At 44.4% G+C, this 16219-nt stretch overlaps 1 protein-coding gene across 1 annotated transcript in view; it reads right to left on the bottom strand.

Moving 5' to 3' along the window:
* Positions 1-16219, bottom strand: part of PLTP (phospholipid transfer protein) — a 93103-nt gene that overhangs the window by 14954 nt on the left and 61930 nt on the right. The window contains exons 4-9 of the mRNA XM_063960477.1: positions 15798-15926; positions 15532-15687; positions 14960-15023; positions 10959-11022; positions 8612-8703; positions 5106-5282 (exon numbers count right to left, since the gene is read on the bottom strand). Coding sequence (XP_063816547.1) covers positions 5106-5282; positions 8612-8703; positions 10959-11022; positions 14960-15023; positions 15532-15687; positions 15798-15926 — 682 coding nt within the window. The remainder of the gene's footprint in view (positions 1-5105; positions 5283-8611; positions 8704-10958; positions 11023-14959; positions 15024-15531; positions 15688-15797; positions 15927-16219) is intronic.

Below are 16219 nucleotides of genomic sequence, written 5' to 3'. Positions count from 1 at the left end.
AACTTTTGTGTAAAATAACTAAGCGCATGCGCTCTGCGAACCTTGCGCATGCGCAGTAAGCGACTAATCGCAATATAGCGAAAATCGGCAACGAGCGAACAACTCGGAATGACCCCCAAAGGGCGGACAAAGGGTGGCTGGTGGCAGACCAGGATCCAAAAGAATCCAGTCCCTACCAGCCATTCTTCAGAGTTCAGCAGCGGAGAGCGACTTCCCATTTCAAAAATGGCGCCTCGGTGTAATTTTTGAAATTCAAGATGGCCGCCACGAGCCAATCACAGCTCGCCACGTCATCGCCCCGCCCCCTCAACTGGCTTATATAAGCCAGAGGCGAAGTAGCGGCGGTAAGTCTGAAGGCGGCGAGGGAGCAGGCAAGAGCTCCCGAAGATAAAAGATACCGGAAGCCCTGTGGCGGCGGCGGCCATGCAAAAGAGCTTAAAGGCCGCCGCCCCATAGGTGAAGACGCCGTAAGCCCTGGGGATGCAGTGGCCATGCAAAAGAGCTTAAAGGCCGCCTCCCCCAGGTGAAGGTGCAGCTAAATAAACTATTACCACATTAGGCGTCTGTGTTTCTATTTTAATATTTTCTTTACAGGCGGACTACAGGTGCCAGCGGGCCCTTAATGTCCGGGCATGCTGGCACTTGTGGTTCTCCAGGTGCCAGCATGCTGGGGCAGGCTTGCTGGGACCTGTAGGCCGCCTGTAAAGAACAATATTAGTATGCCATGAACCCCGCACCCACCACCACCAGGGGTGCGGGGCATAGCACTGGGCTGCTGGTTGTTGCTCATTTTTGGGGTCCCCACTTTCCCAGGAATGCTAACCCTGGGCTGACTGGTTTGGGGGGGTGTTAAATGCTATGGCAGGGGGACCCCACACTGAGTGTCTCCCCTGCTATGGCATTATCCCCACTGGCTGGTTCAGCCCAGTGCTAGTTTTGGTTAAATAGGGGGAACCCTATGTTTTTTGTGCGAGTGTGGGGGGAAGGGGGGGGGGGGGGGTTTGCACGTCACTAAGTGCCTCCCCAGTCACTGCCCTCACCGCATGTCACTGCCGCATACGATGTATCTTATGCGATCCTGCTGCCGGGCGGTTCAAGGGAAATCTTATGCGACATGAGGGTCAGACATGTTGCTGAAGTGTATGGGGCCCTTAACACTGCAGCTTGATGCCAAGGAGTGACAGAGATAATGTGCAGGTGTATTTAGATACAAACTTTCCAGTTGTTTCATGTATATTATTCAGCTTTGATTTGTACAGTCTATGATTTATTTAGATTTATATACACTGGCTTTACTAGGTTTTTTTGTGGCAGTTGTCATGGAAGTTTTTATCTATATACAGTATATTAAAAGATGCATATGCCTCACTCCTGCAGTCTCCATTCCTAGCCAAGGACCTAGCACCATCATTACACCCTCTATATGCCTTCCTTCCAAATTAATCTTACCTCAACGCTACAGCAACCCTGATAATCTCATTCACATCTCTCCCACAAACTCTTACCCCCTATCCTGTGCCCTCTGGAATGCCAGATCTGTTTGCAACAAACTGGCCCCTACTCACGACCGTTTAATTTCCAACTCCCTGCATCTCCTGGCCATTACAGAAACCTGGATTACTCCCTATGACACCACTTCTCCTGCTACTCTCTCTGCTGGGGGCCTCACATTCTCACACACACCCAACCCGGGGGACGCCATGGTGGTGGTGTTGGGGTCCTTTTACCCTCTAGCTACACATACCAACTTATACCTCCCGAACCATCCCTTACATTCTCTACATTTGAGGTCCATGCGATACGCCTCCACCAACCTACTAATCTGCGAGTTGCTGTCATCCATCGTCCATCTGGCACTTCCTCCATATTCCTCGACAACTTTGCTTCCTGGCTACCTCACTTCCTCTCTTCTGACATTCCCTCCATTATCCCAGGTGATTTCAACATCCCTATCGATAACCCCACAAAATCACCTGCCTCTAAACTCCTTAACCTCACCTTTTCACTTGGTATCTCCCAGTGGCCCACCTCATCCTCCCATGTGAACAGGAGCTCTCTGGATCTGGTTTTCACTCACCGCTGCGATATTTCTGATTTCTCCAATTCCCCTTTTCCCCCTCTCTAACCACCACCTGCTCTCTTTCAACTTATCTATCTCCGCTTCCCCATCTCTCCCTCCTAAGGCTACCATCACTAAGTGTAACATTGAGGCTATTGACACCTCATCCCTAACCTCTCTGTTCGACTCACTTCTCTCTCCTATTCTCTCTCTCGCATGCTCTGAACAAGCCACATCCCTATACAATGCATCTCTTACTTATGCTCTTGACTCTGTCGCTCCACCAACCACTATTCACCCTTGCAGATTAACACCTCAACCCTGGCACACCAAATGCAACAGATATCTTCAAAAAGGCTCACGTACTGCCGAGCGGCAGTGGAGGAAATCACTCTCTAAGGCAGACTTCCTCCATTTTAAATATATGCTCTCATCCTTCAGTGCTGCCCTTTCCCTCGCTAAACAATCATACTTCAAAATTCTCATCTCTACCCAGTCTTCCAACCCTGGCGCCTCTTTGCCACTGTGAACTCCCTCCTCTACCCACTACCACCTCCTGTCCCATCCTCATTGTCTGCTCTTGACTTTGCCACTTATGTTACATCCAAGATTGACTTCATAGGTCAGGACATCACATTCCACCAGACCAGCAACCAGCCACCACCCATCCCTTGCCACCACTCCCCTTCCCTCTCACCAACTCTGCCATCTTTCCGTTTCTCTCCCCCCCACACACACTTGACCCTATCCCCTCCCACCTCCTCCGCTACCTCTCTCTTTCTGCCTGTTCCCATCTTGCCCACCTTCTCAATCTCTCCCTCTCATCAGGCACTGTCACCTCTGCCTTCAAGCATGATCTTGGCTCCCTATTCTTAAAAAAACTTACCGTTGATCCAAACACCCTCTCCAACTATCGACCCATCTCTCTCCTCCCTTTTGCCTTTAAACTCCTTGAGTGTATTGTTTATAACCGCTTCCCTGCCTTTCTTTCCTCCCATTCACTGCTTGACCCATTCCAGTCTGGTTTCCGCTCTCTCCACTCCACTGAAACTGCCCTCACAAAAGTCTGCAATGACCTCCATGCAGCCAAATCTAAGGGCCACTACTCTCTGCTTATTCTTCTTGACCTCTCTGCTCTGTGGACCCCCCTCTCCTTCTGCAAATCCTTCACTCTTGGTCTGTGTGATACTGCCCTCTCCTAGCTGTCCTCCTACCTGTCTGATTGTTCCTTCTCTGTCTCCTCTCATGACGCTACCTTCCTCCCAACTTCCACTAACTGTTGGTGTCCCCCAAGGTTCTGTTCTCAGTAATCTCCTTTTCTCTCTCTATACGTCCTCTTTAGGTGAACTCAGTTCTTTTAACTTCCAATATCACCTCTATGCTGATGACACTCAAATATATCTTTCCTCCTCTTATCTCTCCCCGCTCTCCTCACTCGTACCTCCAACTGTCTCTCTGCTATCTCTTCCTGGATGTTCCAGCGCTTTCTTAAACTCAACATGTCCAAGACTGAGCTGATCATCTTCCCACCCTTCCGCACAACCTCACCTCCCACAATCTCATTATCCATTGATGGCATGGCTATCTCCTGTAGCCCCCAAGTATGCTGTCTTGGCGTAATCCTTGAATCTTCCCTCTCCTTCAAACCACACATTCAGCACCTCTCACAAACCTGTCATTTTCATCTCAAAAACATTTCCAGGATCAGACCCTTTCTCACCCAGGATGTCACCAAGATCATTATCCACTCACTGAGTATTTCCAGACTGGATTACTGTAATCTCCTCCTAACTGGCCTTCCTGGCAATTACCTCTCTCCACTCCAATCTATCCTAAATGCTGCAGCTCGGCTCATCTTCCTCACCAAACACACTACATCCACACCCCCTTTCCTACAAGCCCTTCACTGGCTTCCCTTCCCTTTTAGAATCCAATTTAAACTTCTCACACTCACTTACAAAGCACTCACCCACTCCTCACTCATCTTCCTCACCAAACACACTACATCCACATCCCCTTTCCTACAAGCCCTTCAATGGCTCCCCTTCCATTTTAGAATCCAATTTAAACTTCTCACACTCACAAAGCACTCATCCACTTACATTTCTAACCTTATCTCCCTTTACTCTCCCACCCGTCCTCTTCGCTCTGCTAATGAATGACGACTCTCCTGTCTTCTGATTACTTCCTCCCACTCCTATCTCCAAGATTTTTCACGTGCTGCTCCCTTACTCTGGAATTCTCTATCTCTCCCCCTCAGACTCTCCACCTCTCTACAGAACTTCAAATGGGCTCTTAAGACCCACTTCTTTACCAAACCCAGCCAAATCTCATCCTAACCCTCTGTCCCACGCTCGGTCTACCCCATCTGTGTCACCCCTGTCTAACTGACCCTCCCCTTTAGACTGTAAGCTCTCACAAGTAGGGCCCTCTTCCCTCATGTACTTATCCTTTTCTTGCTTTAATAATCCTCAACTGCCCAAATCCTGCAGTATTCGGCTTATCTCAGTGTCGTCTTCTGATGTAGTTATGCTTAGTTACCCTGTACTTGTCCTATATTGTCTTCAACTGTAAGTCCTGTTTTGATGATGTGCATATGTACTCTGTAATTGGGCGCTGCGGAACCCTTGTGGCACCATATAAATAAAGGATATTCATTATAATGAACGCTGATTTAAATTTGCATGGTGCGCGTGCATGCTGGACATTACGTACACTGTGTCTGCAACTGCCAATAATCACCTGACGTTCATGTGGGTTTGGTGACGTGCACCGACCTGAGTAGATGACTAGATATATGGAGCTGCGGTGCAGCAGCGGAAGATGATGGCTCAACTGAGAGGAACTGGAGGTAAAGGTTAATGGAAGAGAAACAGAAGACAGAGGAAGAGACAGAGGGCAGGAGAGAACGATACTCAGGGGCAACACGGGGCTGAAGAGAAAGAGAGGGGGCAGACACAGGCAAATAGAAATGAAGAAGACAGTAGAAAAACAAAAAACAAAACCGGCATCCGCTAGTAAACTCATACAGAGCAAGCGCACTTACCTGTTCATGAGAAATGTCCAAACTGAGCACACCTGATTTATAATATGCATACATTGCTGAATCAAAGAAATACTCAGAGAGTGCAATGTACACCATGCGTTCTTTCTGCTTTATGTGCAGTGCTGGGGACATGTTGGGGATTGTGTCATTCTTCGCAGATAATGAAAAGAACATGCCCTGAAAGTAAGGGAAACCAGATGAGTAGAATGTCTATGAGCCGTACTCTACACAGCAAAACACACAGTTTGCCTGATTCTGATATGTGCACTAATGCTGCTGCAATGCCCAAGTGCTAAAATATGCAAATGCTATTTTACACAGTTTCCGCGTGTGTGAGCGTGAGATGGACTGTGTAAAAGTGAAAATGCACCCTTTACTTATCTGAGTATTGTGCAGATCCACCAGATGGACCATGTATACTACAACATTGGCACACATCAATGGCTTGTGTAAGTCCTGAACTCTAACTTTCAACAAATATGGCCACTATGGCAGAGGTACTGTGAGACAGAACTCAGCTGCCTGCATAAGCACTCCCATTACACGCCCACGGCACTCCCGTTACACGCCCATGGCACTCCCGTTACACGCCCACAACACAGCCTCTTTCTGCATTTATTTTTTGTTACCACCCAGTCTCCACCCATATTCACAAATGTCTCACAATGGGCTTCTCATGTACTTGCGATTACGTATGTAGCTGTGTGCACATTTGCAAACGCAGTTCACGTGCGCGCAGTAAGGGTTTCTGAGGATATTCATGCAGGCACAGTAGCAAAACTTCAGCCATTTGTGAAAACGTCAGCATTGCATACAAATCAGAATCAGGTCAAGAGTGCACAGTGGCAGACACCATAAGGCCCGAGCTATAGGGATTTGTTACCTCTAGTGCGCACAGCTGCATCCACTGTGAGCAAGGTGACACAGTTAGATTGCCTGCCATCACAGAGATCCTTGTTATCTATAGTAAATGTTACCTCACTAAAGAGCAGGACACCCCTAAAAAAGGACATAGTGCATTTCCAGTATGCCATGCTCTTGGCGAGTACAGAACATGTGTTTTCCATAAAGAATAATGATCCTATAATAGCAGCAAGTCTACATCAATGACTGCATGATTAAGTGCTGTGGTTTATAAAGAAGGGTATTCATTGTGTGGTTAGACATTCTTGTAAGCAGATTTGGTTTCCAGAGAACCTCTAGATGGCATAAGAGTAGGGAACAGTCACTGGTCACAGAGCAGAAACACAAGTACTGTATGTGCTGGAAGGAGAGGAGAACCCATTACCTGAGATAGTCCTAATGTGCCACTGCCACTACAATACATTATCATGGCAATACACCAATACATACAGTTTCTGACTGAGACAGGTGTCCTAGAAAAATGTATAAAGCTTTTTTGTCTTAAACATCAAGACCACTTCTTCACCAAACCCAGCCAACTGTCCTCCTATCCCTCTCGTCTATGCTTACTGTCTACCCCTTCTGTGTCACCCCGGTCTGTTAGATTGTAAGCTCACAAGAGCAAGGCTTTCTTTCCTCATGAGCCTTTCCTTTTTCTTACTTAAACTATCTTATACACCATACTCCCTTTGACGGCACTTAACCCCTGGTTTTCCATACCTGTCCTATATTATCTTGAACTGTAAGTGCTATTTTCTTGTTTGCTCATTGGATTATGTACTGTGTAATGGGCACTGCGGATCCCTTGTAGCACCATATAAATAAAGGATAATAATAATAATAATAATCATAACATTAGTCCATATCCTAAATAAATACTTACACCAACATTTAATACTAGATCTTATTAGCTGAACCCATGACATTGAACCCATGACAGAAGCCTACAACCAAAATCTAACAGAATCTGTATCATCAATGTAAAAAACCCAAAAACATTCTTTGGGCAAGATGCATCAAGTATCACGTATACTTTGAGATATACAGTATAACACCCCCTATAGCATACATAACAGCGATTATTGAAGCTGGTATACATGATTACTTACCTCCCGGGACGGAATGTAGTTATGTGACCGATGGTCACAATAACTCCACCTGCATCCAGGCCACTCAAAATATCAACAGTCGGCATGCCGACTAGAAGGGACAATTCCCACTCGTGGGAAAAGAATCCGTGGCTAGCTGCGCTAGCCACGATCACGCAAGGGGCTTTGTTCTGCTTGCCACCCTGCCGGGACAGTTCTTCCAATATAATGTACTGACGTCCTGGTTTATGACCCAGGACTCCTAAAACATATGTGCAAGCCGTGGGGAGTAGATCCCTCTTTGGGGACTATTTACAGTAAGAAGCCCATAGGCTTTTATAGGCAATGGAAGGCGTTTTTTATTGAGCAGAAGCTCCGGAAAGTTAAGCTTTGTGGAGCATGCAGCATATGGGTACATTGCGGACTAATAGAATTTTATGTGGCATGCTGTGCCGTGGTCTGCAGAAGATATCTCCAATATTTGCTGTGGAGCATTTTAATACAGATGGGGAACTATGGGGGTAATTCCAAGTTGATCGCAGCAGGAAATTTTTTAGCAGTTGGGCAAAACCATGTGCACTGCAGGTGTGGCAGATATAACATTTGCGGAGAGAGTTAGATTTGGGTGGGTTATTTTATTTCTGTGCAGGGTAAATACTGGCTGCTTTATTTTTACACTGCAAATTAGATTGCAGATTGAACACACCACACCTAAATCTAATTCTCTCTGCACATGTTATATCTGCCTCCCCTGCAGTGCACATGGTTTTGCCCAATTGCTAACAGAATTCCTGCTGCGATCAACTTGGAATTACCCCCAATATGTATTGCAGTAAACCTCAGAAAACAGCAGTTTTCAGGTGTTTGAGCTCCTTTTTTATATTGATGAAATCCGCCCTTTGGGGGTAATTCCAAGTTGATCGCAGCAGGAAATTTTTTAGCAGTTGGGCAAAACCATGTGCACTGCAGGAGAGGCAGATATAACATTTGCAGGGAGAGTTAGATTTGGGTGTGGTGAGTTCAATCTGCAATCTAAATTGCAGTGTAAAAATAAAGCAGCCAGTATTTACCCTGCACAGAAACAAAATAACCCACCCAAATCTAACTCTCTCTGCACATGTTATATCTGCCTCCCCTGCAGTGCACATGGTTTTGCCCAACTGCTAAAAAATTTCCTGCTGCGATCAACTTGGAATTACCCCCTATGCTCCTACTGGGCCTTTTTTTGGATAGATTAATTGCCAACTGGAATGTTACACGTGTGTATTAAGGCATATAAACACTGAGGGGCTGATGCAGAGATGAGCACAAGTCGGACTGGCCCATAGGTGTATAGGGGAAATGGAATAAAGAAAACAGAAAGCAGGTGCTGAGGTGTGACATGCCTCTATATAAAACATTCATGCTTCCAACTTGTACCGTGCTGTATGGCTGAAGTTTGTTAATCTTTCTGACCTAAACAAATGTGACTTTTGGAAAAGCCACTGTACGAGTGTGTAGTGACATTTCTCCTACCCGAAAATCCATGTCCAGGCTGTCCTCTGACACATCAGGGTCACTCAGGAGAGAGTAGTCAATGCCTATGTAATCATCTACTGGATTCTTCACTGAAAGACCAGAATTAGTATTAGGAATAGTTTGGGAATTCAATAGAGGTCATTTATAAAGCACAAAATGGCAACTCCGCAGCACAACAACAGCTATGGACCCACCATGCTCCAAGGTTTACAGTGTTCAGTACCCATGTTTGCAGAGGAGAATTGGTTACACACTTGGCCAGAGGAAGTGGGCAAAGGGGGTCATTCCAAGTTTTGCAGCCATGCAAACGCATAGTCGCCGCCTACTGGGGAGTATATTTTAGCTGTGCAAGTGTGCAGCCGAGCACTACAAAAATAGTTTGTGCAGTTTCTGAGTAGATCTGAACTTACTCAGCCGTTGCGATCACTAAAGCCTGTCAGGTCCCAGAATTGATGTCAAACACCCGCCCTGCAAATGCTTGGACACGCCTGCGTGTTTCCAACCACTCCCAGAAAACGGTCAGTTGACACCATAAACACCTTCTTCCTGTCAATCATCTTGCAATCGGCTGTGGGAATGGATTCTTCATTAAATGCATCGCCCAGCAACAATCCGCTTTGTACCCGTACGACGCGCTTGCGCATTGCGGTGCATACGCATGCGCAGTAGTGACCTGATCGCTGCGCTGCGAAAAACGTCAGCGTGCGATCAGGTCGGAATGACCCCCAAAGTGAAGTAGGCTGACTTTTTTTTTTTTTGCCTCTTTGCACCTCCATGTGCGCTGGACAGACTATCATGAAGCAAAGAAGCATAACCATGGTATTGCCATGCAGATTGGGTTCTTTGCATTAATGCCTTTCAATATTCCACTTTCTTAGGGCATTATGTTGGGGGCAAATGGAACGCACCTGTTAGGCAGATATATACATTAAACTAGAAGAAAAATGACATTATGGCATTAATAATAACGTTGTTTGTCACCCTTTTGGAAAACTGAGGAAATGCAGCTATAGCTATGTCTTGCAGAAAGTTTTGTTTTCTCATAAGTCATGTGTTTTCTGGGAAAAATTGCATCTTTTCTTTGTACAGTGTGCTTGCCAAGATTTATCATTGCAGTTTATCGTTTAATGGGGGTCATTCCGAGTTGTTTGCTCGTTGCTGATTTTCGCAACGGAGCGATTAAGGCAAAAATGCGCATGCGCATGGTACGCAGTGCGCATGCGGTTAGTATTTTAGCACAAAATTTAGCAGATTTACTCACGTCCGAACGAAGATTTTTCATCGTTGAAGTGATCGGAGTGTGATTGACAGGAAGTGGGTGTTTCTGGGCGGAAACTGGCCGTTTTCTGGGAGTGTGCGGAAAAACGCAGGTGTGCCAGGATAAAACGCGGGAGTGTCTGGAGAAACGGGGGAGTGGCTGGCCGAACGCAAAAATAAAGCAGCCAGCATTTACCCTGCACAGAAACAAAATAACCCACCCAAATCTAACTCTTTCTTGGAACCAGATACAGGTTAACATTGTACATATTAGATTAAACCATATATTACTCATTATAATGCAGGGGTGTAGGAAAAAACGTTGTGGGCCCCATAGCAACATTTTAAAAGGTGCCCTATTTCCTTCTAGAGAGACACCCCTTTCCACAGAAGTCGCTAATTTTATGCCCCATAGTAGTGGCTTAAATCATTTTATAAATGATAGTGGTGCCCTGGTTCATATTATTCCCAACAGTAGTGCCCTAGTTTTCATTCTAACATTCAGTGCACCTAGTTTATATTATGCCATATTATAGTGCTCCAAGTAAACAATATGCCACATTGTACTGCCACCAGTTCTCATGCCATACAGTACGTAGTGGGCATTTCCGGGAACCTAGTAGACAACTTTATGACCTGGGTGCACTTGAGTTAGGACATAGAGGTGGGCCCCTTAAGCCTCTGGGTCACACAGCAATATCCTCCCCTGGCACCCACTATAGCTACGCCCATGTTATTATGTATTATGCTTGGATCTAAATATTGCTCAGCATATTGTATCTGCCAACAAATACAATATGGCTGGACTTTGTGTATTTGGTAGCAGACATGGTTGGGCTCATCAGACTAATGCCCAGATTTATCAAGCCTTGGAGAGTGATAAATAACACGGTGATAAAGTGCCAAACAATCAGCATCTAACTGTCATTTTCCAAACACAGCCTGTAATATGGCATTAGGAGCTGATTGGCTGGTACTTTATCTCCGTGGTATTTATCACTCTCCAAGGCTTGCTAAATGGGCCCCTAGGTATCATATAGGATTTCGATTTGTATACTTGGCTCCATATAAAACCCAGGGCACTCACCAGGTACAGTGTTAAGCAGAGAGTTTAGCAGCACCATCCCCGCATGTCTGAGTGCTGGACAGATCTGAAATAAGAATCATGTAACTATGAGCTAATGCGGATACATGTTATTCATTTCAATATATATATATATATATATATATATATATATATTTCAAGAAAAAATAATTTTAATAGAACTCTAACCATAATATTCAAGTAGGTAACAAAAAAAAATCTGGGACATTCCAAAATATATATGTAAAAGTATATGCCAGGCTATAACAGTATTTACAACGTGTTAACGTAAACTAAGCACCTTGAGTCCTTCTGGAGAAAGAGCACTATATAAATACAAATTATTATTATTACTATTTTGTTCTCTAGCTGAGTGTTCTGTAGCTGCCTCTATAAAGTGGGTAACTCCATCTAAGATGGCATAACCCAGCAGGGGCAAACTCCAAAATGCTTCGCTTTTCAGGGGTGTGGTCCGTAGGGGTCAGATCGTAGTCCCCATTGATAATAATTGGGACTGCAATCTGTAGTGCTAATTAGCATTCTGCATGAGATTTCTGTACATAGCCACAAACTATGCATAATTTTATGAAGCAGTGCTTTGATAAATAGGTCCCTTAGGGCTCTATTTAGTAAACATAATAATCTACTTTATCCAGCATTTCAGCCAGAGAAAATAAATTTCACTTATCGAAGAGAAAACTGCAGTGTAGTCACCTATTCACTGAGTTTTCTAATCTCTTTTCTTAGTAATTATGCTATTCATGGAGAAGAGAAATTCTTCTTTTCTCCAAAAGGTAACACCAATTCTAGATGGTGTTATGGTAGGCGGAAAAAACACACAATTAATTGTGCAAATAAAAAAAAAATCTTGAAGAGAAATAGGAAATTAAAAAATATATAATACATGTAAAATATATATATATATATATATATATATATATATATACATATATACACTGCTCAAAAAAATAAAGGGAACACTTAAACAACACAACGTAACTCCAAGTCAATCACACTTCTGTGAAATCAAACTGTCCACTTAGGAAGCAACACTGATTGACAATCAATTTCACATGCTGTTGTGCAAATGGAATAGACAACAGGTGGAAATTATAGGCAATTAGCAAGACACCCCCCAATAATGGAGTTGTTCTGCAGGTGGTGACCACAGACCACTTCTCAGCTCCTATGCTTTCTGGCTGATGTTTTGGTCACTTTTGAAAGCTGGCGGTGCTTTCACTTTAGTGGTAGCATGAGACGGAGTCTACAACCCACACAAGTGGCACAGGTAGTGCAGCTCATCCAGAATGGCACATCAATGCGAGCTGTGGCAAGAAGGTTTGCTGTGTCTGTCAGCGTAGTGTCCAGAGCATGGAGGCGCTACCTGGAGACAGGCCAGTACATCAGGAGACATGGAGGAGGCCGTAGGAGGGCAACAACCCAGCAGCAGGACCGCTACCTCTGCCTTTGTGCAAGGAGGAACAGGAGGAGCACTGCCAGAGCCCTGCAAAATGACCTCCAGCAAGCCACAAATGTGCATGTGTCTACTCAAACGATCAGAAACAGACTCCATGAGGGTGGTATGAGGGCCCGACGTCCACTGGTGGGGGTTGTGCTTACAGCTCAACACCGTGCAGGACGTTTGGCATTTGCCAGAGAACACTAAGATTGGCAAATTCACCACTGGCACCCTGTGCTCTTCACAGATGAAAGCAGGTTCTCACTGAGCACATGTGACAGACGTAACAGAGTCTGGAGACGCCAAGGAAAACGTTCTGCTGCCTGCAACATCCTCCAGCATGACCGGTTTGGCAGTGGGTCAGTAATGGTGTGGGGTGGCATTTCTTTGGGGGGCCGCAGAGCCCTCCATGTGCTCGCCAGAGGTAGCCTGACTGCCATTAGGTACCGATATGAGATCCTCAGACCCCTTGTGAGACCATATGCTGGTGCGGTTGGCCCTGGGTACCTCCTAATGCAAGACAATGCTAGACCTCATGTGGCTGGAGTGTGTCAGCAGTTCCTGCAAGACGAAGGCATTGATGCTATGGACTGGCCCGCCCTTCCCCAGACCTGAATCCAATTGAGCACATCTGGGACATTATGTCTCGCTCCATCCACCAACACCACGTTGCACCACAGACTGTCCAGGAGTTGGTGGGTACTTTAGTCCAGGTCTGGGAGGAGATCCGTCAGGAGACCCTCCGCCACCTCATCAGGAGCATGCCCAGGCGTTGTAGGGAGGTCATACAGGCACATGGAGGCCACACACACTACTGAGCCTCATTTTGACTTGTTTTAAGGACAATACATCAAAGTTGGATCAGCCTGTAGTGTGTTTTTCCACTTTAATTTTGAGTGTGACTCCAAATCCAGACCTCCATGGGTTAATAAATTTGATTTCCATTGATAATTTTTGTGTGATTTTGTTGTCAGCACATTCAACTATGTAAAGAACAAAGTATTTAATAAGAATATTTCATTCATTCAGATCTAGGATGTGTTGTTTAAGTGTTCCCTTTATTTTTTTGAGCAGTGTATATACACACACACACACACACACACACACACACACACACACACACACACACACACACATCTACTTATTTATATATCGAAAGAGCAAATGATGCATACTCAGAGTTATGTGCATTCATCGGGTGCCTAGTTTTAAAAGATAAATAGCAAGCATATGTCCAGAAATAAACCAGCACCCCATATTTGCAAAAAAGTGTATAAATATATCATGCCATCAGTCACAATAAAATGTTAAAAAGTGCTGAATACCCATTATGTCACAGGGTACAGTGATCATGAGTCACATGGTTTAGCAGGCTTGACACAGCTTCCCCACAGTGTTGGAGATGTTGGGACAAATTAGCCTCCTTCCTGCATATCTGGTGGACCTGCCCTAAAATTCTAAAAAGTTGGGGTAATACTGTTTCTCTTAGATCTCATTTTATCCTGCCCCAGGGTCTTTTCTTTTATGCTTATCAATTGAGGCACTGCCCAGCCTAAGCTCTAGTATAAACTGGCTTCCCAGATCTGCAATGTGACCAGATGGTTTATGGCAAGTCATTGGAAAAGGTTGGATGACCAGCCCTTTCAGCAGGTGCCCTTTAATTCTGGACACATTAATTACACAGGTTCTGTGGCTGATTAAAACCAGGCGAAATGGAGTCTTGAAGTCAGCCAGCCACAGAACCTGTGTAATTAATATGTGTCCAGAATTAAAGGGATGGGGTGGTAACCCTAGGCGTACACCAAAGTTTGGCACCACATGACCATGGAGAAAATTTCCTGATTTGAATAATGAAACTCACAAATTTACCAAGATCTGGAACCTTTGTTATAATTACATTACATTGTCCTTAAATGTACTTTCAGTCTTTGGTAATTGTTGCACTCCCCATCCGACTCCCATCTGCCTAAATTATAAGGGTTTCCTGTTTTGAGTTTCAAATGTTTATTCTTCCTAGGCTTGATGTGTTCCATGGGGGTTGTCCACCATCCTATTTTCTTCATCTTGGGTCATCGTGACGTTGCGGCATTACTCATTACCCGTGGAATTTCACTGTGTTTTCATGATCTCAACTGTTTCAACAGTCCTTTGATGTATGGCTTTATTACCTCTATGCTGTTTCATTTGTAAATAAAATAAAGGATTTTTTTATTTTATTAATGAAACACTATTATTTAGGGTTTTAAACCTGCCACCCCTCCCCCACACACACACACCCTGACACCCACACACGTATACACACACTAACTTCCAGATAAAGTCCATTTTGAACCCACATGTTAAACTGAGTTATATTGATGGTTATAATGCAAACATGTTCAGGGTCTTCAAAATAGTGAAATACAATCAAACTTCAAACCAGTTTGAATGTTTCGTACATCCCTATTTGTGAACACAATTTTTCCTCATGCCTCACTCATGATATTAGGCCAGATTATTAGTATGTCTGTTTAATTAGGGTTTGCAGTACTTCTACCTACTGTACCTGTTTGTTTAGGAGGAATCTCATTCCTGTTGTTATAAATGAAGCAAGAAATTCATACACTGTCCTGCAATGATGAGAAAAACAAGTGAGTCCAACAGTGAAGACAGGAGGTGGGTGTATAAGACAAAGATCTGGAGGGATAAATGTGCCGGCCTTACTACCAATCATGAGTAGAAATAGCAGAGAGAGTATGTGGAAATAGAGAAGAGCACTATTATATTAGGGGACGCTATTCATCCATCTCTCTGTACTATGTGCCTCATACCTCAAAAATGTTCACTGGTTCCTGGTGAATTGATGGGGTGCATTATCGTGAATACTGGTTCAGAATACAAAATGATTAACTTTGCACTGTGTGACTAGTTTAGTTTACATTATACTTTATTCATGCAAACAGATCCATACAATACTTGGAATCTCATCAAGAGACCTTGACTATGTATGTATGTATGTATGTATGTATGTATGTATGTATGTAGAAGTATATATAACTGAACAAACAGGACTGGTGGGACTTAATCAAGAGAGCGATAGTAAAGGAAGCTCTTGTATGATAGTGGTAGTTAGCTCACTTGAGTGTACCACTGAACCCGGCCTGCATTCTTTCGATGGATGCCTCACATGACATGTTACCAATCTTCAAACGTCCTTTTGAATCACGGGTAAGATCCAGGTCTGTTTTAATGTGCACTCCCTCTGCTGAGGCATTGATCATCCCCACATCATAGCTGTAGAATAAATGACACTAAACTGAATTTCTAAGTACTGAAACTCTGGTGGCTTATTATTAGCAAAGAGACGAGCATACGGATAGCACAAAGATGAGGAAAATACTTACAAGAGCCAGTACAGAAGTTTCCTCTGGAAGTTGAGACTGATAGATGCGTTATTAATGTCCAACACCAACTGCTTGTCTGGCTGAAACCACAATGCAGACTGCGATAGTTGTAAATGCGTAACACGGACACTGCAAGAGACAAAATCCATTAATATGACCTACAAGAGACAATACTGTGTAACACACATCTGTAAGCTAGAGATTTTAAAGCCACTATTGGGTCAAATGAACTGCTAACACCAAATTAGGGGTTGGGACTGAATGAAATGCCGGCATTCGGGATGCCGGCTGTCAGAACATTGATCAAAGGTTAGAATCCAGACAGGGGATAGAAAAGTATGCTAACCCTCCCCCCCTAACCCTAACTCTCTCTTACCGCCTAACCCCCCCCCCCCCCCCCGTAGCCTAACCATAACCCTGCC

Source organism: Pseudophryne corroboree, chromosome 3 (genome assembly GCF_028390025.1).
Source record: "Pseudophryne corroboree isolate aPseCor3 chromosome 3, aPseCor3.hap2, whole genome shotgun sequence".
In the NCBI taxonomy this organism is placed as follows: Eukaryota; Metazoa; Chordata; class Amphibia; order Anura; family Myobatrachidae; genus Pseudophryne; species Pseudophryne corroboree.
Note: the sequence above shows the minus strand (reverse complement) of the source record. Positions and strands in the feature narration are given on the sequence as shown.